The sequence below is a fragment of the Archocentrus centrarchus genome, chromosome 22, assembly GCF_007364275.1.
Source record: "Archocentrus centrarchus isolate MPI-CPG fArcCen1 chromosome 22, fArcCen1, whole genome shotgun sequence".
Taxonomy (NCBI): Eukaryota; Metazoa; Chordata; class Actinopteri; order Cichliformes; family Cichlidae; genus Archocentrus; species Archocentrus centrarchus.
Genome location: NC_044367.1, coordinates 25,090,282 through 25,116,170, shown reverse-complemented (window position 1 = coordinate 25,116,170; position 25,889 = coordinate 25,090,282). Strand labels below are relative to the sequence as shown.

The 25,889-nt window shown below is 40.8% G+C and overlaps 1 protein-coding gene across 3 annotated transcripts in view; it reads left to right on the top strand.

Annotated features, from left to right (window-relative positions):
• ralgapa1 (Ral GTPase activating protein catalytic subunit alpha 1) overlaps positions 1–25,889 on the top strand; it is an 81,747-nt gene that overhangs the window by 31,284 nt on the left and 24,574 nt on the right. For all 3 annotated transcript variants that reach the window (XM_030718146.1, XM_030718145.1, XM_030718143.1), the window contains exons 29-44: positions 1,885–1,943; positions 2,396–2,504; positions 6,049–6,159; positions 6,414–6,482; positions 6,595–6,732; positions 6,856–7,039; positions 8,380–8,498; positions 8,641–8,760; positions 9,228–9,861; positions 9,961–10,076; positions 11,756–11,880; positions 16,283–16,354; positions 16,480–16,603; positions 17,596–17,751; positions 20,739–20,897; positions 22,202–22,329. In XM_030718146.1, the coding sequence (XP_030574006.1) occupies positions 1,885–1,943; positions 2,396–2,504; positions 6,049–6,159; positions 6,414–6,482; positions 6,595–6,732; positions 6,856–7,039; positions 8,380–8,498; positions 8,641–8,760; positions 9,228–9,861; positions 9,961–10,076; positions 11,756–11,880; positions 16,283–16,354; positions 16,480–16,603; positions 17,596–17,751; positions 20,739–20,897; positions 22,202–22,329 (2,423 nt within the window). The remainder of the gene's footprint in view (positions 1–1,884; positions 1,944–2,395; positions 2,505–6,048; positions 6,160–6,413; positions 6,483–6,594; positions 6,733–6,855; positions 7,040–8,379; positions 8,499–8,640; positions 8,761–9,227; positions 9,862–9,960; positions 10,077–11,755; positions 11,881–16,282; positions 16,355–16,479; positions 16,604–17,595; positions 17,752–20,738; positions 20,898–22,201; positions 22,330–25,889) is intronic.

Genomic DNA, 25,889 nt, shown 5'->3' with positions numbered 1-25,889 from the left:
TGTAGTTCCTTGAATCACTTTTCTTTTTGCATGACTGTTTAAAAGGAACGACACAGCTCACAAAAATTAAAGGGACACTTTTTAATCAGAGTTTAGCATCAAGTCATTTAAACTTCTGGGATATTGATCTGGTCACATAAGTGGCAGAGGGGGGTGTTAATTAATTTCAGCTGCTTTGGTGTTAATGAAACTAACAACAGGTGCACTAGGGGGGCAACAATTAGACAACCCCCAAAACAGAAGTGGCTTTACAGGTGGAGACCACTGACATTTTTACCTCCTTATATTTTCTGTTTTTTTCAATAGTTTTGCATTTAGCTAGTTCAGTGTCCCTGCTGGTAGTATGAGGCCATGCCTGGGCCCTACAAAGGTTGCACAGTTAGTCCAACTCCTCCAGGATGGCACATCAATACGTGCCATTGCCAGAAGGTTTGCTATGTCTCCCAGCACAATCTCAGCAGCACAGAGGAGATTCCAGGAGGCAGGCAGTTACTCTAGGAGAGCTGGACAGGGCAGAAGAAGGTCTTTAACCCATCATCAGGAGCGGTATCTGCTCCTTTGTTCAAGGAAGAAAAGGATGTGCACTGCCAGAGCTAATGACCTCCAGCAGGACACTGGTGTGAAGGTCTCTGACCAGACAATCAGAAACAGACTTCATGAGAGTGGCCTGAGGGCCTGATGTCCTCTAGTTGGTCCTGTGCTCACTGTCCAGCACAGTGGAGCCTGATTGGCACCCTGTGCTTTTCACAGATAAGAACAGGTTCACCATGAGCATATGTGACAGACATGAAAGGGTCCGGAGAAGCCATGGAGAACGTTATGCGGCCTGTAACATTGCTCAGCATGACCTGTTGGGGGTGGGTCAGTGATGGTCTGGGGAGGCATATCCATGGAGGGATGCACAGACCTCTACAGGCTCAGCAACAGCACCATGATTGCCAGTAGAAATCCTTGGGTCCATTGTCAGACCCAATGCTTCTCAGTAGGTCCTGGGTTCCTCCTGGTGCACAACAATGCCCAGCCTCATGTGTCAAGAGTATGCAGGCAGTTCCTGGATGATGAAGGAATTGACATCATTGACTGACACCCCCAGGCTCTTCTGACCTAAATCCAATAGAATACCTCTGGGACATTATGTTTTGTTCCGTTTGACGCCACCAGGTTGCACCTCCAGGAGCTCTGTGACACAGATCTGGGAGGAGATCCCCCAGGACACCATCTATCGTCTCATTATGAGTAGCCACAACATTGTCAGGCGTGCATACAAGCATGTGGGGGCAATACAAACTACTGAATACCATTTTGAGTTGCTGCAATGAAATTTATGCAAAATGCTCTATCCTGCTGCGTTATTTCTTAACTTTGATTTTCGGGGTGTCTTTGAATTCAATTTGACAATTTTCATCTTCAACAAATGATGTAGCATCCATGCGTTTCTAACACATTACCCAGTCCATATCAGTATAGATATCCAGCATGATCCCCCCCTCCCCCAAATTGAGATCTGATGTGTTTTCAAAGTGTTCATTTAATTTTTTTGAGCAGTTTGGCTGTGTTTAACATGAGCATCCACTATCGCACCAGTATTTATATGTCAGAAAATAAGGACAAGGTTAACAAAGTTTCAAAGATAAGGGGGGGGTTGAACTATAAATCATGCAGAGCTACTTTAATAGGTTCACTTTAAGGACTCAGTTTCTTCATTATGCATAGCTGTAGGGGTTAAGGCTGCTTAATTATGGCAAAAAACATGACCCCAATTATTATGGTGACCAATACCAATGTTTAGCTATTTATTATATTGCTGCATCCATAAAAGCAATTTTTTTTTTTTTTTTTTAAATTGTGTTAGGGTAATTAACATTTTATATGCTTTGTTTTTAGGAGCACATTATCAAAACCATCCTGACCTCTGCCAGGGATGAACCCTCTGCTCCTGCTAGGTAAAGCGTGTGTGTGCGCGCGCTCATGTGTGAACCCTTGAAAATGTGCAGCAGTACAAGCAGTAAATGCTATCTTAGTAAAACCCAGAAATCTTTACAGGGGAATTTGCTCAATTTTATGGTCATATTAGATGTTATTGTTTTGATGTTATTGTGTTAGGTAAAAGGCGTATCTGAACAGATTTGACTCTTAAAACACAAACACATTTTCCATAAATTTAAGTTGCAGAGATGCCCCAGGATACCTAAAAATTATGTTAAATAAATTCCTCCAGGATGTGCTTGTACTTACAGTTAGCCAGTATTTGTCTTTTTTTTCCTTTATTGTATGCTGGGTCCTGTGGGTATTATTAGTATGTCCACTGATTCCAGTAAACTGCGTTTATATAGATCTTTATGTACAGTATCTAAATATGCATAACTGCTTGTTCACAGTGTACTTTTTTCGTCAGGTGTGTGGCTCTGTGCAGTCTGGGGATCTGGCTGTGTGAGGAGCTGGCCCACGGTACCCAACATCCACAGATTAAAGAAGCTCTCAATGTGATCTGTGTTACCTTGAAGGTCAGTCGCATCTCAGTACTGCTATAAAAGCAATTATATTCTGTCCAGGTTTTTAATTCCATCAACCAAACTTCCAAAAGCAACTTAAATTTTTATCTTTGAACTATGACTCATTAAGCCTGGAATGTCAAACCAGCTGGGTAACACTGGGATGTGAGCTGTATTTGTCTGATCACACACTTTGTCCCTGCTGACCATGGGCCTCAGTTTCTGACTGTGATCCAGTGAAATAAGACCAAAGCAGTCATTCTGAATCAAAGGGGCTGCAGACTGGCCGTATGGTGCACTGATGTTCACAACACAGTAGTGTCTAAACATCTGCTCCTCTTTAGTCTGGAAGTTTATCATACTGTTTCCATAGCCATGGCATGGTTTAAGTACAATTACCTAGCTAAACAAGTTTAATATACTATATAAAGAATTTTTAAAAGTAACAATTTAATTGTCATAGCAACTTTTTTGTATAGTTCACTATCTTTGCATCTTAAAATGGGATTTGATATTGTGCATCTAGATATCTAGACAGTATGTACTACAGTTACATTTTCAGATGATCCCATCTGTACATACTTTGTGAAATTAGTCCAAATAGGGTGCTGCAACAAAAACCTCCTTGTGATTACTGTGGCTGCTGTAGTTTGCCGTAGTTTGCATGGATGATGCCAACTTATTTGCAAACACTCACCAACTGCTGGCTGATTGGTAGTAAAACTGCGACACAAACCAGACATGTGAGAGAATGTTGGCACTCAAAGTGAAAGTTGTGCCTTATCGCTGCAACCAACATGTTTTAAGAAAACACAATTTTTATTTTTATTTTTTTGCCAGCCGTGGTTGCAGTGGCCTTTAAGCCTGCATGACTGTGGCAGCTAGTTTTACAGTAGCCATGTTTACATGTGCAAAATTTCTTCAACCTGATTAATATTCAGGTTAGAATTTAACTGTTTACATGGACCCTAAATAAGGTGACCTGATCCTCAAGTACGTTTACATGCATCAAGTGTTTGAACAGAATAAATTATTTTGACGTGTGCAGATTTGTCTAACTTTTGTGATTTCTGATGTAAACAAACACCGCTGTCTGGATTTCTTCTTTTATTGTCACTTTGCTGTGTGCCACAGATTTCAGTTTCTCCTTCTCTCGCATTTGTCACTTCAAGTAACAAATGTCTGCTGTGTCTACTAGTAGCTGCCATAAGGGTGGAAATATAGTGTCAACGCATGGCCGATGTAACAGACATGCACACTAATAATAATTATTACCCAAACATCGGGAAAAGTGTTTACTGGTGTCTAAAAGTGCCCACGTGTTGTCATCTATGATCATATTTTATCACACCTGTATGTTTTTCTTTATCTATGACAGATGATGTGGTAATCTAATTATAAAGGATTTAGCCTGACTATTTTGATCATTACTTTGAGCTTTGTGTCGGCTTCAGGTCTTTTGCAGGTCACTACAAAACATCACAATGTAGTTATTAGAAATGGAAAATTATAATAAAATTAAAGCCTGTAAATATATACAACTTTCCATTATTCTTGCAACACCAATGGGCTTGTAAAACACTATGAAAAGTATAGTGACAAATTCACAGGAATTTTTTTTTTTTTTTTTTTATGGTTAAATATGTCACACAGGACATATAAGACTATGGCTGAAATTGGTCACTCAAAGGTGACCATTCATTACTTCCTATGCTCTTTATACAACTTCATAGTCATGTCATGTTGTCTGATTAGCCTCAAGACTCTTGTCATGGGCTCTGTTTTTACTTAAGATCTGAAAACAGATGAGGTACAGGAGTCTTGTTCCCTCTCTGGTTACTTGCTCTACAATATGGTTAAAGGTTATCATTGATTTTTTTTTTTTTTTTTTTTTTTTTTTTTTTTTTTTTCCCCTCTCACCAATGATGCCAAAAACATGTTGCATACCACAGCTTTAAATTCAAAGTTATGGATAATTTAAGCAGACCAAAGTACAGAGTTAATGTTGGAGGATTAGATGGAGGATGTGTTTAATATGGTGTCCTGTGAGTAGCCAAAGTATGATGGAAAACATTGTTGGAGATGATTGTTAGTGTTGGTGAAATTGCCGCAGTGGGCATAGTTTGTTTCAGGCTGGGAGGCCTGTGGATCAGAATAATACTGCCCAACATTTACTGTCTCATCTAAAGCCAAACACACACACACACACACACACACACACACACACACACACACACACACACACACACACATACCTTTTCCACCTTGGAATCCCTTGTTCGTGTATCGGCAGCCAATGGCCCAACACACACACAGTTGCATTCACTCACTCCTGGGAGCAAACCCTGGACTGTCAATATGTTTGGTCCTCCTTCAGATAGGAGACTAATCCAGAGGGAATGCTGCAAGCTGTGTTTCTCTCACACTCTCTCTCTCTCTCACACACACACACACACACACACACACACACACACACACACCATTACATATATACACACATCTTGTCCACTTTTGAATCTCTTGCCTTCATACCAGCAGCCAGTAGCTCCAGCCATTGGCTTTGTGACACACACGCGTGCACACACACACAAAGCTTGAGGGATTGTCATATTTCCATGCACTTCCTGCTGTTCTCCTTCCCTTTCATCTATAAGCATTTTTTCCTTGTTGTTGGTGATCCTCATTACAGCCTGACTAATCTGTAAATTCTCTTTCTTTGTACTTATTGTGCTGTAAACATTGCGTACACCTTAAATAATTATAACAAATACTAATATAAACACACACACACACAAACTGTTTCTTATCTTGGAAACAGAAGCCATGATTTGGGTTTATTTTACACTAAAAGCAAGTGAGGAGATTTATGTTTGATCTGTTTGATCAGACACCCATATGATACCTGATAATATTAATTTTAGCTATTCTAAAATGTGAAGGGGAATATGTATATTTTTGCCTTTATAGGATAGTGTTATAGTGAAGATAAACAGGAGAATGGGGAGCGAGAAAAGGGGAAGCAAAAGCCACAGGTCAGACTCAAACCCGGGCCGGCTGCATTTCATCCATGTGGTATATGGGCACCTGCTCACCCACTGAGCCAAACCAGCATCCAGGAATGTGTATTTTTAGAATGGCAGGTAACACAAAGGGCAGCATCTAGTGAGATAAATAATAATTTTATTGTAAACATATTTATGAGAGTTTATTTTGTTTAAAGGATATTTACACTAATAATTTACTGACCTCACGTCATTTTTGACATTTGAATGTTGGTAATGAATGCCATCAGACCGACTGTGGATATTCAAAAGTCATTAATAGTTTAGAAAAAGGTGCAAGCCGCTTGCATTAAACCTGCCAAAGGTTCATCCTCTACGTGTACACCTGCTAGAGAGAAGGAGCAAAATAATTTGGCCTAAAATATGATTTGGTATTAACATAGCAGCCTCTTTATGGCTGTGTAGATTTCGCTACAAGTAATGGTTGTTTGAATGAATAAATGTATGAATTCAGGCCTGTGGATTAACATCCCTGTTTTGTCTTTGTCTCTCAGTACCCTAATAAGAGTGTAGCACTGGTGGCGTCAGACATCCTGCACCTTCTGATCAGTTACGTTGATCATCTTCAGAAGTTCCCCCCTGACACTCCAAAGAAGATCGTAGAGGTGAGATATAAAATACTGAGCACATTTGTACAACATTAATATTTTAATATTTCCGAGCACTGGTTAAGACCGCTATTACTTTGCCTTCACATCCAAATGACTGAAGTCGCACCGTGTAAAGCCAAAGCCTCAGAAAGACTGGTAGATACATTTTTTTCTAGAGGTTTTTAAAGCTGCTGCTGCTGCTTCCTGGTGTCACAGCCCTTCAGACGGATTAATTTTCATAGATCTCGTTTCAATCTATTTTATTTCAGATTTTGATTGCTACCATTACATACTTGCTGCCCGCTACTGAGTCTTCTCCTCATGAACTGGATAAAAGGGTAAGTCACTTACATACACATGAAAACACTTTTTTTTTTTTTTTTTTTTTTTTTTTTTTAAACCTCTGTGTTGTTAGTTTTGCATAAAATCTTCCTCTTGTATCTTTTGCAGCTGGTAGTTTCTCTCCTGTTGTGTCTGTTGGACTGGGTAATGGCGCTGCCTCCAAAGACTCTTCTTCAGCCGGTGCAAACACGAAGCCCTCCAGAGAGGGACCAGCCTACCAAGACCCTCCTCAGCTGTATTTATAAGGTATATGCTTGTGTTTATATTCCTCTGTATGTTAGTATCAGGCCAGTTTGGCTCAACTTGAGCTGTAAATGAGACACAAAGGAATCTGCTCATCCCCTTTTTTTCTTTTAAAAATGTGTCCAGGTATTACATGGTTGTGTGTATGGGGCGCAGTCATTCAGCAATCCCAAGTATTTCCCACTGCAGCTGTCAGACCTGTCGAGTCCAGACTATGACCCATTCCTGCCTTTAGAGAGCCTCCGAGAACCAGAACCACTACACAGTCCAGACTCTGAGCGCTCCAGCAAACTGCAGCCAGTCGCCGAAGGTAATTTATCTGACAGTGGAGATACACTGCACAGTGGTTATCCCTATTACATTTCTATATTTGATCCATCACCTTTCTACCCATGCAAAGTGGCACATTGATCCAGATATACATAAATACAGAAAATCTTTACAATATGACCCCAAGTTGTCCACCAACTAAACCAACATTTGGTTTAGTCTTTGCATGTGTGCACACCTGTCTGCATCTGTGTCAAAGTGTATATTATCTCCTGCTGTGGTCCGCCAGGACTCTGTGTCTAGTTTAATGACTGGAGTGACCTGATAGTCCATGCTTCTCTTCTCCTGTCTTCTCTTTTCTAACCACTAATATATACTTGCACAATTCCTTTTTTCTTTTAATATCCTAGGACTGTTCTCTGCCAATGTTCCTCTCACTTCTGTTACATTCTGCTGGATTCATTTATCATTTATTTTTTTCTTTTCCTTCCTTTTACTTTGTCTGCCTCTTTTCGAGCCCCCTCTGAGGTTCAGGGAGTCATTGAAAATCTGGTCAATACATATCTATACTCTGTGCACAGCCTGTCAATAAGGAGTTGTCGTAAAGTACGTGTGTATGTTTCACAGCGTGTGTGTAATGATGTTGATTAACCAGGATCCGCTGGCAGCACAATGTGTGATGGCATCGGCTGCTTCTCAGCACGGTGCAAACTATGTACGAGCTGAAAGTGTGCTTCTACTATCTCCTAGTTTCTACAGTGATTCCTTAAGTTAACTTGTAAACTAAAGAACAAGTTAGTGTCACACTTTTCACACACTGTGGATCTGCAAGTTTAATAATTCTGTTGTTTATCAGTCAGTGCTACACTTCCCTCTGCAGTAACATTCCTGCCAAAATCAGCCCTGCAGCAGACTCCAATGCAGAATATTTCCTTTATTAAACCTACGCTAAAAGAAGATGAAAGAGCTTTATTATATTTTATTTGGCTAGTACACATTAATCACAGAATGTAAACGGTACATATAAAGTCTGCACTGTGTGTACCAAATAGAGACTTAAGAGGCTCAGCCAAAGGCAATGCCCTCCACAAAGAACAGTATTCACACTTCTAACCCCCAATAGTATCTTTGCAGAGTGTTCTTTTAACAACCAAAAGCTGATGTGGCAAGGGATCCTGCTCTGCTGTAGCATCTGCAAAGATGACAAAGGATGCCACAGTTAACCTTTATAAATCCTGACATAGTGTCATTATTTTTATTTTTCATTATATGTGATAAAAGAACTTTTACATCTGCCACCTTGAATATATTTCTCTTAACTATATCTTTTTAGATGTATATTCACATTTATGTCATCACTTGTCTGTGTTCTGCCTGCAGTTCGTAGCCGTATTCAGCAGGGCCTGGTTTCCATTGCAGCCAGAACAGTCATTACTCACCTGGTCAACCATCTGGGACATTATCCCATGTCTGGAGGCCCCGCTACTCTGTCCAGTCAGGTACTGTTACTTACTGTGAGTTTGGTGGTTAACTGTAGTATGAAAATGATTGCTAAGTTATGTTAAGGGGAGTAGACTCTGCAAAATGTTGAATGCTGTTATTATTTTGCTAATGTAACAATTATAATGTCATGTTTTGCAGGTGTGTGAAAACCAGGACAACCCGTTCTGTGAGAGTGCAGATCTTGGACCAGAACTTTTCCATTCACCAAACCTGCAGTTCCTGGTTCTGAATGGATCCACACTGCTCTCTGTGCTTCAGGTAATCTCAAGCAGATACAGTTCCCGTGATAAATGATCTCTAGTTTTCCACTGTCTTCATAGCATACGTGTTAAGGGTTCACATATATGAATGCAATACTTACATAATTACTTTTACACCTGGAACAGAAACGTTTAGAGATTTTTAGAACATGCTCATGATTTAATATGAATCTAAAAAAGATGACATTAACACATTCATGCAGAACAACCTCAAAAAATGTTTCTCAGGCTCCTTGTTATTATAGACAATAAACAGCCTGCATAGCTTGGATTTTACCTTATATTTGTTGCATTCATAATTAAATGTGAGTTTGACTGGCTGCTACTGTGGACAGGTCTCTCTTTTTAAAGAGATTTATTCTCAATGCAAATTCCTGTGAAATAAAGGTAAAGGCTTTTTTTTTTTTTCTCTCCATCCATTTCTTTAGTATTTGAAGAGTTTATTTCTTTTCGCCTATTTTTCAGATCCGATCAGAGTCCGGTGTGCCAGGAGGCGGAATGACAGCTGGTTTGTCCTCTGCTCCCGCTTGTGTTCGTGTCATCATCCGAGATGTAGCTGGAAAACACTCCTGGGACTCTGCCGTCCTCTACGGGCCTCCGCCATGTTGTCCAAACAGTCCAGCGCACACGCTTTTGACACGCACACAGTCACCTCACACTACAAATCTTCATTTACGCACCCCACCAGGAGGTCCACCGAAAAGAGAAGATAGCAAGGAGGAAGGGCAAGAGGAGAGGGGGGCAGAGGAGGGAGTAAGAACGGATGGTGACAGGCAGGAGTTTCAGGGAGAGGGGGAGGAGGAAACAGGGGAGAGAAAAGCCAGTGAGGAGGAGAAGGAAGATCGAAGAGAAGGTGGAGGTGCATTTGAAAGGGAAGAGGAAGAGGAGGAGCAGGAGGAGGAGAAGGATGAGCATCGAATGGATAGTGAGGCAGATCCAGCAAAGTCAGGTTTAGAGCAGCATTTAGCACCGCCATTGGCTAAACGTGTGTGCCGGGAGGCGGTGCCAGCGTGGGACTCGCTGAGAGAAGGAGATGATGCACTGGATGAAATGCTGCAGTACCTGGGATACTCGAGTCCTGAGTGTCTACAGAGAGCAGGTATATGTTTTAATCTGAACTGTACACCATATAGTAATCCCAACACATATTGTACGAACGTTCCTAAATAACAACTTTGACTTTGATTGGTCCCCACAGGCATGCCGCTCAACATCCCAGCCCCTCCGCCAGTGTGCGTTTCAGAGAAGCAGGAAAACGATGTGATCAATGCCATCTTGAAACAAAGTGCTGCTGAGAGAGACTTCGTCCTTCATGTGCGTGCTGCCCATGTTCACATAAATAGAAATCGTTAAGCCATATGAGCTCCTGAACCTTTAGTTATTGGACTTTCACACATGCAGTACCAGCATGTGTTTAATTTGGCCAATACATCAGTGCTAGGTTGGGATTTATCACAGTTCTGTAGTCAGACTCGTTTAAGTGCCTTGTTTTTTTGTTTGTTTGTTTTTTTCTTATTCTGGCTTTTTCTACGTAACACACGTCCCAGTAGAAAATTACATTATGTAATAAATAAAAAGTAATGATGAATTACTGGGATATGTTGTAGAACAGTCATTGCTAATCCAATTCAGGATTTTTCTGCTGTAAGAAGTCAACATGTCTGCTGTGAAAAAGGTTTGTGGTCCCCACTACACAGAAACAAATGAACATGCTTCCTAAGCACAAAAATTACTGAAACCAGTGAGTGTTAGACGATTAAGAAAATTAGTTAATTGCACCAAATTATGGTTTTATAACAGTTATTTGTTTAATCAGTGAGTCCAGCAGTTCAGATGGCAACAAAGTTAATTTACATTCACTGGCCAGTTTGCTAGTTGCACCTTGTTAGTACCAGGATGCACCCTCTTTCGCCTTCAGAGCTGCCTAAAGTCTTCATGGCACAGATTCAACAAGGTGTTGGAAACGTTCCTCAGAGATTTTAGTCCACATTGACATGATTCACACACTTGCTGCAGATTTGTCAGCTGAACATACTTGATGTGAGTCTCCTAAAGGTGCTCTATTGGATTGAGATCTGGTGACTGTGGAGTCCCTTTGCACACAGTACTCTGTAACACTGTAGTATTAAGGAGATGTAAATACAACAATACTCAGGTAGTCTGGCATTTAAACAGTGCTCAGCTGGTACTAATGGACCCAAAGTGTTCCAAGAAAATATCATTCACATCACCACCAGCCTGAACCAGTGATACAAGGCAAGATTGTTCCATGCTTTTATGTTGTTTACACCAGATTCTGAACCTATCATCCAAATGTCACAGCAGATATTCAGACTCATCAGACCAGGTTTCTCCAAGGTTGTTTCAAGGTTCAGCATGTTGTATGTTCAGAGATGTCCCTCTGCATACCTTGGTTTGTTATTTAAATGGTTATTTCAGTTACTGTTGCTTTCCCTTCAGCTCGAAGCAGTCTGGTCATTCTCCTCTGACCTCTCACATCAACAAGGCATTTTTACCCAAAGATTTGCCGCTTACTGGATATTTTCTCTTTTTCAGACCATTCTCTGTAAACCCTAGAGATGGTTGTGTGAGAAAATCCCAGCAGATCAGCAGTCTCTGAAACACTCAGACCAGCCCGGCTGGTGCCAACAACCATGCCGTGTTCAAAGTCACTTAAATCACTTTTCCTCCATTTTGATGTTTAGTTTGAACTTCAGCAGGTCATCTTGACCGTGCCTACATACCTGAATGCATGGAGTTGCTGCCCTGTGATTGGCTAACTAGATATTTGTGTGAACAAGCAGCTGAACAGGTGTACCTAACAAAGTGGCCAGTGAGTGTATTAAAATTGTTTTTGTATCGTGATTTGAAAATAGCAGAAAAACTCCTCTTTGCTTTTGGTTTTAATGTTTTAGTTTAGTGTGATTGAAAGCACCGTCATTAAGCCTTTTGTTTTGTTTTTTATATTAAAATGAAGTTATTGGATGTTTCAGAGAGGTGAGGAGCTGAACATGAGAGCAGTGCATCAGACTGAACCAGAGACTCAGACGCCACAGTCGGCCTTCTACTACTGCAGACTACTGATCAACATACTGGGGCTCAACTCCTGGGAGAAGAGGTGAGACCAAGCTCTCCACACTGTGACATCCTAAATTAAACTGCAATTTTAGGTTAGTGATATTTCTGTTCGCTTTTTTGTCAAGAGTATTTGTGCCAGTTCTAAATATCACTTAATGTTGAAGACAATGGTAGTTCATGGTCAGTTTAAAGGATTATGTAAGGTAATTATGGGGTAATGCATACCAAAAATGACACCGTTTAAAATGGGCCTGAGGTTTTATTCAGTACAACCCGAAATGAGCAGCTGAGGCCATAAAACTTTTTCTGTTTTCCTATAGACGTCTATAGGACCAGAAGTATTTTTCTAGGTGCAGGAATCCATTAAAAAGAATGTAGTTTTAAGTCAATTTGCATTGGCTTCACTTTTCAGATCAATGTTTTATAACTCGGTGATTTTAACTTCGGAGTCTGTGGTTTGTGAGTGGATTAAGTGGCCGGGAGAGAAATTCTGCTTTTTGGTACTTCTGCTGTATCGGCTTCATTTTTAACACCTGGCGGTTGCTGCTGGGTTAAAGCACAACAGTCACGGCAATTATATGAAGCAGTGAACTTTGTCAACTGTTGCGAGACATGTGAAAGTAAAATAAAGATATCATATTGTTTCTTCAGACTTTGAAGCCCAGAAGGGCTGGAGATGCACTCCATCACCCTCTCTCTTGGTCAAATAGACCTTACATAGTCTGGAGGTGTGTTTGGGGCTGTTGTCCTGTTGAAAAACAAATGATGGTCCCACTGAGCACAAACCGGATGGGATGGCATTTTGCTGCAGAATGCTGTGGTAGCCATGCTGGATAAGTGTAGCTTGGATTTTGAATAAATCACCAACAGTGTCACCAGCAAAGCACCCCCATACCATCACACTTCCTCCTCTATACTTCACGGTGTGAACTACACATGTAGGAACCATCCGCTCACCCTTTCTTACAAGGACATGGCATTTGGAACCATAAATCTCAAATTTGGACTCATCAGACCAAAGGACAGATTTCCACTGGTCTGATGTTCATTCCTTGTGTTCCTTGGCCCAAGCCATTCTCTTCCTCGTGCTGTTCTTCCTAAGAAGTGTCTTCTTTGCGTAAAGTCCAGATTCACACAGTCTTCTCTGAACAGTTCATGTTGAGATGTTTGCTACTTGAACTCTGTGAAGCATTTAGGTGGGCTCTTTACTTTGTATTTCTTAATAGTTTGGATGATTTCAATATTATCTACAATGCAGACAATTTTTAAATAATGAAAAACCACTGAATTAGAAGGTGTGTCTAAACTTTTGACTGGTACTGTGTATCTATAGCCCTTAGAGAATGTGACTCCAAATTTTATTTGGATATTTTTTTATTCTGTAGTTAAATTTTATTAGAATATAATTCTTTATATTAAGATAGGTTGGTTTATTCTGTCATTTAAAACCCATAAAACATCATTTTTGTGCAAGACAAACTGAATAAGAGGCTGTTTTTTCTCTGGTGTGTCTTTTAGAGCAAAGCACATTCTTGCTTAATGTAAGTGAAACAAAAAAAAATTCAAATTCAACAAAGTGCTTTTTTGCTCATTACACTCCATATTTTCCCATTCATATTGCACAGCATTTCATCTTCTCAGTGACTCTGGGCTAAAATACACAATGTCGGGGTATCACTTTAAAAGTGCCCAGCCATCTAATGGACCCTCATCGCTCTTTATACTTTATCCAGGGAATTACACTTTCTGCATTGAGTCTGCACAATAGACTTCTTAACACACTGTGCTTGTGTGTGTGTGTGTGTATGCGTGTGTAAAGAGTGTGTGATAATGAGTATAGTGCTCTATTGATCAAACTCAACCCATTTGGAGTTAGAATAAAAGAAGAGAAGAGAATGATCGAGCGTGAAGTGGCAAATCAGAAAACAGGATGAAATGAGGCACATGTAAATGTAGACAGAGAATTAAAAAAAAAAGAGATGACATGGTGCCAGAAAAGGTGAGTGAATTTGGAAGGTAGAAATGAGAAATTTAGATGTTGGAGAAAAAGGAGAATAGACGGATGAGGATGAAAGAAAAGAAGAGATTGTCTAATCATGTGTTATTGTCTCTCCAGGTATTCATATCGGGCATTACAGACACTAAGATACTGACAGTCACCAACGTGCGTGCATGTGTGTGTCCCTTTTTATGCTTTTCCCTATAATCCAGGGTGTAAATGGAGTCTTTGAGAGCAGAGAATGAGGCCATTACCAAGTATCAGTTTAATAAAGCCCAAATTGCTGTCCCTCTCTCTCTCTCTCTCTTTATCTCCTGCTCTTTTTATCCCATTTTTCCCCTTTCTCTAAGAGTGAAAAGAATGACTTGTCATTATCAGTCCACTCCAAGCTTCACTGCTCGAGTCTAGGTTTTATATCAGCAGTGCAGAGGTTGGGGGCTGGTCGCTGGGACATTTTGAACGGCCTCAGGATGAGTTAGTCTGCATGAAAGGCTTTTGTTTTCATTAATAATAATGTTCATTTTCTTTCATGTTTGGACCCTGAGAGTGGTAAACTGCACGCCCTATGATGTGTGGCTGCATTTCCTCATTTATAATAAAACCCAGTAGTCTGTATTTGTAAGGTCAGAGTTGAGACAACAGCTTCAGAAACCCAGTACCACCCCTGCCTCTTTTTTTTAAATATATTGAGAATGAAACAACTCACCCCACCCTGAAGGCATTCTAGCCAGACCCACAGGAACACCACCATGCTATGTGATTGTGTTTAGTAGTAACAATTGCTGAACAATTGCAGTTGTCAGTAACAGTTGCTAACCCACAACTCTTTGATTGTTATCAAAGATTTAGAGGACCCAAATGCAGCGAGGCATTTTGAAAGTTAAAAATCCACATCTTTAATCCAGCATATGATAGGGTGTCAATAGAGGAACTGTGGTTCTGTATGAGGAAGTCAGGAGTGGCAGAGAAGTATGTGAGGGTGGTGCAGGACATGTATGAGGACAGTGAGACAGTGGTGAGGTGTGCAGTAGGAGTGATAGATGGTTCAAGGTGGGGGTGGGATTATTACAGGGATCGTCTCTAAGCCTTTTGTTTACAATGGTGATGGACAGGCTCACCGATGAGGTCAAGCAGGAGCCTTAATGGACTATGATGTTTGCAGACGACATTGTGATCTGTAGGGAGCAGGTGAAAGAGAATCTGGAGAGGTGGAGGTATGCACTGGAGAGAAGAGGAATGAAAGTTGGTAGAAGCAAGACAGAATATGCGTGTGAATGAGAGGAAGAGAGGTGGAAAGGTGAACATACAAGGAGTAGTGGTATTGAAGGTGGATGAGTTTAAATATCTGGGGGTCAACCATCCAAAGCCAGAGACAGTACACAAGAAGTGAGAAGAAGAGAGTGCAGGCAGGGTGGAGTGGGTGAAGATGAGTTTCAGGGGTGATTTGTGACAGAAGGAGAGCAGCAAGAGTGAAAGAGAAGGTTTACAAGATGGTATTGAGACTTGATATGATGTCTGTATGAGACGATGGCACTGACCAAAAGACAGGTGGCAGAGCTGAAGATGTTAAGATTTTTATTGGGAGTGACCAGGATGGACAGGATTAGAAATGAGGGCACCAGAGGGGCAGCTCAGGTTGAGTGGTTTGGAGCCAGTTAGAGAAGCAAGGCTGAGATGGTTTGGACATGTGCAGAGGAGGAATAGTTGATATACTGGACAAAGGATGTTGAAGGTTGAGCCGGTAGGCAGGAGGAAAAGAGGAAGACCACAGAGGAGATTCGTGGATTTAGTGAAGGAAGACATGCAGAGGGTTGGTGTGACAGAAGATCCAAGTTACAGGGTGAGACAAAGTCAGATGAGCAGCTGAAAGGTTCAGGGGTACTATACTTTTTTTTTGTTGTTGTTGTTGATTGCTTGCTCAATATATGTTGTTGTATATTTCTGTCACATAAGATCGCACAAACTTTACTTTACCTTTACTGTAAGCTTAAAGGCCAAAAGGTCCATTCAGAGCCAGGAAGAAATCCTGCACATGAACCTGATGTCTAATTTATATTTAGCTGTGACTTTCTGCATAGATTTACAGGTCAGACTGTTTTTTGGGTTTTTTTGTTGTTGATTTGGATTTTTGCAACCTCAGAAAAACAGGTACTATTTGTAAAAATGCCTGTAATTCATAAACCAATAATGCAGTGCAGCAGGTAATATTGTTAAACCCCTTGAATCCACTTTGGTAGTATGGTGGTTCAAGATTTAAAAAAAATTTAGGGACTTAACTGTACAGTATCCTAAAAACTTAAACACCACCTTTTTTTTTTCACTGTGTAAGGGTGACAAAAACATACATAGTAGAGACCCCAGTAACAGCCAGACAGTGATGAAAAGGCAGTTTTAACCTTAACGATGATTAATTCTTCCTGACTTGTGCACTTCTGTCTTACAGGAGTAGTTTTCACTTGTTGAGGAAGAATGAGAAATTACTGAGAGAGCTGAAGAATCTGGATTCACGGCAGTGGTAAGGCATCTCTACTGCTCATTCAGCTTTTTGTCAGGTCATACTTTGAACTGGTTGAATGTCATTGTTTTAACAATCCAATTCTTAATAGGTTCTTATCATTGTTTTACTTGATTCTCTTCTAGCCGTGAGACCCATAAAATTGCAGTGTTTTACGTCGCTGAAGGCCAAGAGGACAAACACTCCATACTGACTAACACAGCAGGCAGCCAGGCGTATGAAGACTTTGTTTCTGGGCTGGGGTGGGAGGTAAGAAACATTTACACATTTACATTTACCTTTATATTGATGATGGATTGAAAATATCGTTTTTATGTCACTGATGGATTTAGTGATTAAAGATTACATCATCAGGGCCATCTGATAATAATGAAAACAAACAGTCACCTAAGTGTCTTATTGTTTGAGCAGCGTGATGATGGAAAACATACTTAGTTACTGCATAACAATAATCTTTCACTCTGCGTAGCCAGACACCATTAATTCTGCTTAAGTCTGTGAGGACAAGTTCCTTTTGTTTTTCTCCACATGGCATTAAGGTTCCTTCTCATCACTGATTATAACCACACTGGGTTAATATGGTTAGCTCTTGCCCACCCACAAGCTGTTCAAACCTTCTGTTTGGGAATAAAGGCAGAGTCACTGCCTGGTGTGGAAAGCCAGGTGAAAAAATTAAATAGGTAAAATAAGTTAACAAGAGTTTGCAGATATGATTGTGCTTTTTTTTTCACTGGTAATGATTGATTAAAAATTGTGAGGGTGTGAACTTTTTTTTTTTGGCTTGTCAGAAAAAGCTTGAGAACCAGCAGCTTAAAGGGGAAGGAGCTAAAATGGCTTGTTTCAAACAGAGCACCCTCTGTTTGATAGTCTTTTCAAAGCCACAGTAAAAGATAATTATTATTTTGAACTGTAATCCCCAAAAAGCTACTTCAGCAGAGCTCAAGAATAAAAATAAATCATCAAAACGGATAAACTTTGGGTGAAGACACAACTCCTTAAAATAAATCCTTAAAATAGAAACTTATTTAGGGTTCCTGACAACAACTTGTGCTTTCTTTATTATATGTTAGCATTTTTAATTGATTATGTGTATAGGGACAAGAATATAGCATGAACACACCACAGCATTTATAGCCTCAAATAATTTGCAGTCCAGTCCTTAGATAGGCTCACTATACACTGAGTTTATATTGTGTTAAATGTGCACTTCACGTAATGGCTTGTGTACTTGCACCAATTAGGTGGACCTCACCACTCACTGTGGCTTCATGGGAGGCCTTCAGAGAAATCGCAGCACAGGCCAGACCACGCCTTACTATGCCACTTCCACTACTGAGGTCATCTACCATGTTTCCACCCGCATGCCCCACGACCAGGACCTTAACCTCACCAAGAAGGTAACACACCCACACTATGTGACTGGAGACAGTTTATCAAGAGTGTAAATGAACATATACAGGCACTCTGTGAAGGATGCGCTCTTTGGTGTATTTTTTTGTTTGTTTGTTTTTTCCTTATAGAGTGTGAATAGTGCTGCTCACAAAAAAAAAAAAAAAAAATCACACAATAACAAGGTAAATTTGAAAGCATTCACAATTAAGCATGAAGTACTTTTAACATGTTATTAGCAGCACTTTATTTGCTATTTTGGGGTTTTAGGCAACACAAATAAACACTGTGACATTTCAAAAATTGTTGAAATTGCTTGACACACGGATGGAATCATCTCTGAAGCTACATCAGAGTGTGTTTATGTGCTGTGGGAAAGACTAATTAGTAACAACCATGCATGTTTTTATAATTTCACTTCTTTTATGTAGTGAGGGGATAAGAACTCCTCAGTCCTTCTTTTCTTCCTTCCCACTCCTCTTTGATGAGCGTAGGTGCACACTCACACCAGTCTGATGTTAGTGTTTCTACCCCACACCGATGTATTCAATAATTCCTAGGAGCAATCATGTCTGTATTTGTGCAGTGTGGTGTGTGGGCTTGTATCAGCGTCTAGTCAGGCAGGTTTATTGTGTGCGTGTGTGTGTCTGCGTCTGTGTGTGTACACACCTGTCATCCCCCAGGCATTGGGCGCCCTGCACATGGCCATAATGTCCCCCTAATCAGATCATACTTCCTGCTTCTCGGCCTATCACGTCGCTTCAGGCTCCTGATTGGATTATCACCGCCTGGTCCGACACCATCCGTCTCCCTGATCAGCTGATGGCCCCATCAAACACGCATAGTCACGTACAGACACGCACACACACGACTGTAAACCTGTTTAACGTGACACAAACACACATCCACGACAGGTTTCATTCACATCCATCTGCGCAAATAACCGCGCAGCTATACATTTGTTTTAATGTTGGACAAAGCAAGTGCACACCGGCTTACAGACACAGTTTGACAAACGTGTCTACAAAGAGGTTAAAGTGACAGGCACACACATGTCCATACTGGCATACATTTATCATCTGTCCTCCTGCCATACAGACACTCAGACACAAGCGATTTTGTCCAATGCAGGACATTTTTTCAGGTCTACCTCTGGGCTGTGTAGTGTAGTCCTTCTCATCTGCTCGAAAGATGATTAAAAGGATTAAAGCTGCATTACACCAGGTGATTGTGCCATCAGGGATGACATCATTCTGAGCTTCATCATTGAAATATTTTTAAAATAAAGGTACAGCTCAGAGAGGCATATCAGACAGTAAGACTCCAGACTGTCTTAAACTATGTCATCTAATTGTTCTGACACCCAAAAATACGACTTGAGGCTCGTAAGTCTTTGTCCAAGTGAAGTAATGGAAGGAACATCAGTTCCCAGTAACGCTGTGAGTTGTATCCTGCCGACACAAAAAGGGGGAGAGAAGGTGCCTCTAAAAGATTTATTTTAAGCAGAACTTCATAAATATATCAACTTTATGCATTTCCAGTCAGGCTCTATCAGGTTAATTAAGCCTATAACTCAGTGCATTCAGGTAAAGTCAAGTCAGTATGGCAAATTGGTGAAATCACATCCAGATGTGACGAATAAGACTTCCATATAAATTCATTTGACCTCAAGCTTATCTAAGAGCTGAGTACCAAGCTGTAACCTCCGGGGTCAGTGCAAAAGTGCCAAAAACAGCTGTTCCTCCAGTGGCCACTTGAGGCTTGCTCAGCGAGTTGATTCACAAAGACTCCCATGTTAAAACCCTTTAACAGCGAGCATATCGCCACTGACGTTTGCACAAGCGCACTTTGCATTACCGTAATTACGCAACACGTTGTCCTATCAGAAATATCCAAATGGGTTCTGAAAGCTGAGAAATTGTGCTTCACAGCCAACGTGTTATTACGGTAATTTCACTCGTTGCAGGAAGCCCGCAAACGCCGACACTTTTGAAACATGTCGTCTCAGTGGTGACACGCTCTGTGTTAAATTGTTAAAATGCCAGCTAATATCTAATCCCCTTCATAACAGTCGTACTGCTATAAATCAATTCTTTCAGTGCTGTTGAGGCTTAAAAATAGGGAGATGGCCGCTTCGATTTTTACGGGCATGCCAACATGGGCAGCTGTAGCTGGCAGCTGACTGTGAGGCCTCTCTGGTGTGTTTGTGGTGTTGCAGATTATGAACAAACTAGATTTAGTTGACTTTGCGCTCCGTCCTCTCGTCCAGTTATGGCCACTTCTGACTCCAACGGCAACATGGTTTAGAAAGCAATGGGTGGTGTGTGAATTTGTCCATCTTTTTATATACAGTCTATGTGTGTACAGACCAAATGACATAATTAAACTTTTTATCCTGATGAACTTTCTGCAAATCACAAGCGATTGTGGTTAAGCATTTAAAAGGATTTTTGTTTAAATGGTGTTTGTCTTTGGGCCAAGGCCGAGACTGACAGCCATCTGAAGGGGTGTGTGTGTGTGTGTGTGTGTGTGTGTGTTTGTGTGTTTGTGTGTGTGTGTGTGTGTGTGTGTGTGTGTGTGTGTGTGTGTGTGCGTGTGCGTGTGTGTGTGTTGGCAGACATCAAGGTTAATGACTGAGCTGTCACCAGCCCTGACTGTAGCCAGCGTGAGTGAATGTGAATCTCACACACAGACAGGGCATCACACACGATCCCATCTGTCTTCCAGCCCCTACTCCATCTTACTGGGGCTTCACTTTGTCTGGTTGTCCACTCGCTCCATCTTCACACACTCACTCCATCATGCCCAGGGCCACCTAAACCATGTATACACTCAAAAGCCTTGAGGTTATGATGGATACAGCTTGTCCAGCTCAGTTTGCAGACCCCTCACTGTTGATGTTGGTGTTTGTATAATAATGTACCACCCCCCAGCCCTATCCCCACATCTTTTTGTTTATTCTGCTATTAATATCTTCTCTTTTTGGTCTCTCCAGCTCAGACACCTGGGCAATGATGAAGTCCACATCGTCTGGTCAGAACATTCCAGAGACTACCGCCGAGGGATCATCCCCACTGAGTTTGGAGACGTGCTAATCATCATCTACCCCATGAAGAACCACATGTATTCCATCCATATACTCAAAAAACCAGAGGTAAAAACTCCAAGTTGGCAGTCGTTCTTTATACACAGTCCTCTCAAACACTGACATGCCTCTCAGACAGGTCCTTTAAACTCATCATTAAATCCTGGCATGGTAATTAATCCCCCTCTGAGCCAATCAGTAATAGCTATACATGTCACCTTTGTTGGTGTCACAGCCTTTGGGTGACATTATTGAAGCTATAGATGGATGCCAAATTAAAGGAAAAATCTCAACCGCTCAGCCACTATAATGAGGCTTTGTTATGCTCTATTTGTGCTAGAAAGGTAGAATAGAAAGATATATCTAATAAAGTGTTCATCAAGTGTAGATTGTGAGGTGCAGTTAAAAGCTTCGGGAACAAAAAATAAATACATTTCAGTATGATTTAAAACGGATTAATTAGATTTTTAATTTGTGACACTAAGTCACAACAGCAGTCATCTTTAGACGCTTTGTATTGTAAAGACACTACAGCACGTAAGAAATCCTCATACATGGTTGATAAGTGACTTAAACACCTATTAAAGATCTTATTTAATTCGCTGTTTTTACAGTTCTTCATATTATTTTCAGGTTTGTGTGGATTTGGGGAAAGTTTGTCAGGGGGGTAAAAAAAAAAACAAACAAATGAGAACAGTGTTTTGGTCCATGATTTTATGTTTCCTACCAGACCCCACAGATATGCATCCAGATTGACTAACAATCCTAGAGAGAGTCTTGCCCTCAAGTCTTTCTGATCTGGTTAATGTATCAGTCTAAAACACACAGACATTAATACCACAGCACTGATGGCATAACTCTATTTCAAACAAGCCCTAACACAATAAAATGCTGCTTTTTTTTCTCTATGACATAGATACCATAGCACTAATAACATAATCGTATTCTCTTTCATTCATTCTGCAGGGAAAAATATTGAATTATCATGAATCCAAAAACAAGTTAGATAAGATATTCCCTTTGTTGTTGCCCTGAAAGCGCGTGTATTTGGCCACAGAGCACATGGCTCAGAGACCTGGTCCCCAAATAAACTCAATAAAAGTCCGGCATTAGTTTCTTTGGTGGATTCCACAAGCAAAGTATTGAATTAAAACAGAAAGTCAAAGCCTGAATCAAATATCATATCATTACAAAAATCTGTGGTGTCAGTCATTACTTGTCAGGTTTGGTTCACTAAAACCGAGTGACTCCCAGAGCCTGTGCTGTTTCATAAACATCCAGATTCTATATGTTTTTCCTTTAAAATATTTCCAATTTTTATGAATTATATAAAGGAACAAATATGAGTTTAATGCCTGTTTTGTTCTCTGTAGGTTCCATTCTTTGGTCCACTGTTTGATGGAGCCATTGTGGACATGAAGATTTTGCCCACCATGGTGAGAGCGACGGCTATCAATGCGAGTCGGGCCCTTAAATCTCTCATCCCTCTCTACCAGAACTTGTATCCTTTAAAACCTTCATATGAAAATTTTGGACCACAAGCCAAAGGTAGGACACTGAAACCTGGCTTTACTTCCTGCTTTTTCTTTTCTCTTATTTTTCTTGTAAGTTCATTGCAGATCAAAAAGCAACACTATTCATATTTTATGAGATATTTCACCTCACAAGACTGTTTTGCCATAAACTGATAAATTAAACCCAAAACAGCAACTTAATACAATACTCTGAAGTCTTCAGTATCTGGATTTAACAGATGTTATTACCAGCTCTATGTTTATGGTCAGAATCCTGTAGATATTGCAGCACTATGCAAAGGTTTGAGGTGTCTGATGGGTCTTAAATTCCTTCTTCAGTAGGAAACAAAACAAGTTTACATCCAGAGTCATAAAGGTGTATCAGCTGGAAAGCAGGGAGAGACACAGCAAGCATGAACAGTCTAACATGCTGTTTATACTTGCTGTTGCGCACCTCAAAATTTCATTAATTCATTCCAAAATCAAACAGTGAAGCAGTAATTTTTTTTTCTCTCTCTCTTTTTCTTGTTTAGGTGATGACTTAAGTGAGTCACATGCCAATATAAATGGTTATGGCACTGTCTTGACATCGCAGTTGACCATAACCACAGCTTAATTCCTCTGTGTGCAAGAATAAACAGACTGTTTAGGACCAAGGTGAACAATAGTCACAGCAAATATAGATCCGATTTGTTTTTTTTTCCTGACTTTTTGATTTATTTATTTTTTTAATTTATTAAAAAGTACTCATAGAATTATTTTAGAAAGCATTCTAACACATCGGTGTATGCCTATAACCTTAACACAGCACTGCAAATGATCTTTTATCAAAGCTTTGGGAGATTCTTACAGCAGGGGCATTATTGGTCTAAAATAATTTGCAAAATGATTATTATGATGTCTAACTTTTACATAAGCAGGTATCTTTGCTGACATCATGCTTTCCTTTGTGCCCTCCTCCATCTCTTTCTTTCTTTTAATACTGTTTATGTCCCAGCTTATATAGTTGTTACAGTTTAGTTCTAAGGCCACACTAAATGCTAACATATTTTTAGCAAGTTTGCATCACCATGATTTTTTTTTTTTAGTTGAATTGCCTTGTGACTCATTTCCACAACTCCACATGCTCTTTAACAATGAGTTTTTTTTTTTTTTAATTTACATTGAAATTGTGAGAATGTAGCTGTACTGTTGTGTGGGCTTTTAAAGTCCTTGCACGTGTGTGTGAATGAGAATGTTGGGCTCAAGGATTAAGAATAGCAGATCAATGTCCAGTGCTGTGTGGCTTTCAGAATATGAGAGCTAGTTTGATAGAGCTGCATTTAGTCGGCTCTGAAGTGCTATATATCAAGTGTGCGTGTTTACCCGTGCGTGGCCAGGCAGAGTAGATTGGGATGCACATTTGTGGGGGGGTTTATACGTGTGTGTCAGTGCATCTGTGTGCGCAAAGACAGACAGGTGTGTATGCAGTCTGTCTGCTTGATCTGAAGCGATGGTTTGGAAGAAGCCGCGGTCGATGATTATCGATGACTCTCCTCTCTAACGCTGTTCCTAAATGAGAGGCTTTGCTCTCTGGTCTCAGAGGCACACAGCCAGATAAGTATCCACATTCATACACACACACACTCGTGATTACACTTACATGGTCACAAGAGGTACAGTAATGCAAGTGCATCGGCATAAAAACATGCAGATTAATGAGCATTTTTTTAAGCAATATTTTGAACACAAACACCATAAAACTAAAAAACACACAAAAAAAATATCAAAAAGTAATTGTACCCTGTTTCTGTGTGTATACCTTTGTCCCTCTTTGTATTATTTTGGATACAAAGCAGGCTGATGACAAATTAAAGGAAAAACTCTTAGGAGAGGATCCAGGGGCTCTGTTTTGTGGTGGTGGTGGTAGTGGTGGATTTCTGCAGACACTGTTTGGTTCCACTTGTCCCTTTAATAAGAAGGGTTTCTGCAAGGTTTTCTGCAGGGTTTCCGAGTGATCACATTCATCCTGTGTCAGCATGATGCTGCAAAACATGCACTTGTATCTTCTAGGCTGGAATTCCTTATTTTCTAAAAGCTCCCAGAAAAGCCTTCAGTTCATCCAAAATTCTGCAACTGGAGTACTTAAAGGGACTTTTTAACCCAGAATTTAATTTAAAATCCTTCTCCTCACATATAAAGTCCTTAATGATTGGGCCCTATCATATCCTAAAGACCCCATAGTATCTGAAAGAGCACCTTGCTCTCAGACCGCAGCCTTACTTTTAGTTCCTAGAGTCCCCAACAGTACAATGGGACATTGAGCCTTCCACTGTCATGCTATTTCAACTATCAGGCTTTGTCCAAATCATCCAGTTCACCTTCCAGGTGAACACGTGGGAGATTTTGGAAAGTGCTCCACAATCAAAACTCCATATGAGGGATAAAATCTTTTGGAAGATTGGTGTTCATCCCTCTAGTAGAGTTCCAGAGCCTTAACTAAACTACGTGGAACTGTTCTGGTGGCATGTGGCGGTACTTTTTTTTTTTTAATTTGACTTTATTTGGCTTTATTTGACAGTGTAGAGAGGCAGGAAAGCAGGAGAGATGGGGGAAGACGTGCAGTAAAAAGCAACAGGTCGGGACGCGAATCTGCGCTGCCTGCTTCACCGTGCGGCATACATGGTTGCTTGCTCGTCCGCCGAGCCACCCCGGCACCCCATGGTGGTACTTTTTATTTTTTCCTTTAGTTTGTCACCCGCCTGTAGATGCTGGAGGTGCTGCTGGCCAAAAAGATGGTGGAACGTAAGGGAAAGATGAGGGAAGGGGAAGGCTGAAGAAGCCATTTTGCTCTGCTAGTGATACAGAGAGAGATTGTTAGGCTCAGTGTGGGGCTGTAGCTCATACGCCAACACCCCCTGACTGCTTTGTGTAGGGGTGTGTGTGTGTGTGTGCATCTTGCCCACCTTCATGTCTCAGTTTGTGTTTTTTTGTGTTACACAGCAGTCTTGAGTGAGTGTGCAGACATGTAGACACCTCTGCAAGCGTCCACATGTCCTCCGTTTCAGTGCGAGACTCTGCACACGTCCGTTTCATCCACTGTGCCTATGTGTGTTTGTGAGCATGTGCACTTGATGACACACATGTGTCACACATGCTTGTTTCGGGGTGTTTGTGTGTATCTGAGAGTGTCCTGGCGTGTATCGATTGGTGGTAGCAGCAGGTCGATGTCTCTGACAGGCTGAATTACAGTAATCAGTCATTATTGACTCCCCATCTCTGTGCTACACACACCACTCTGCTCCTCTTATCTGTCTCTCCACCTCTCCCTCCCTTTGCTTCCCCCCACTTCTGTCACTCCTTTTCTCTTTCCTTTCCTCCATCCCTCAAACTCTTGGGCTGTCTACCTCTGCATTCACATCCCCGTACATCTTCTTGTGGCCTTTTTTTCCTCCTCCTCCTGCTTCTGTCTTGTATCTGTGCCCCTCATCATCTTTTCTCTATCTTCCTCCCTAATTCTGTCCCTGCGTTGTCTCTCTTGTCACTCTAATTCTCTTATCTTTGCGAA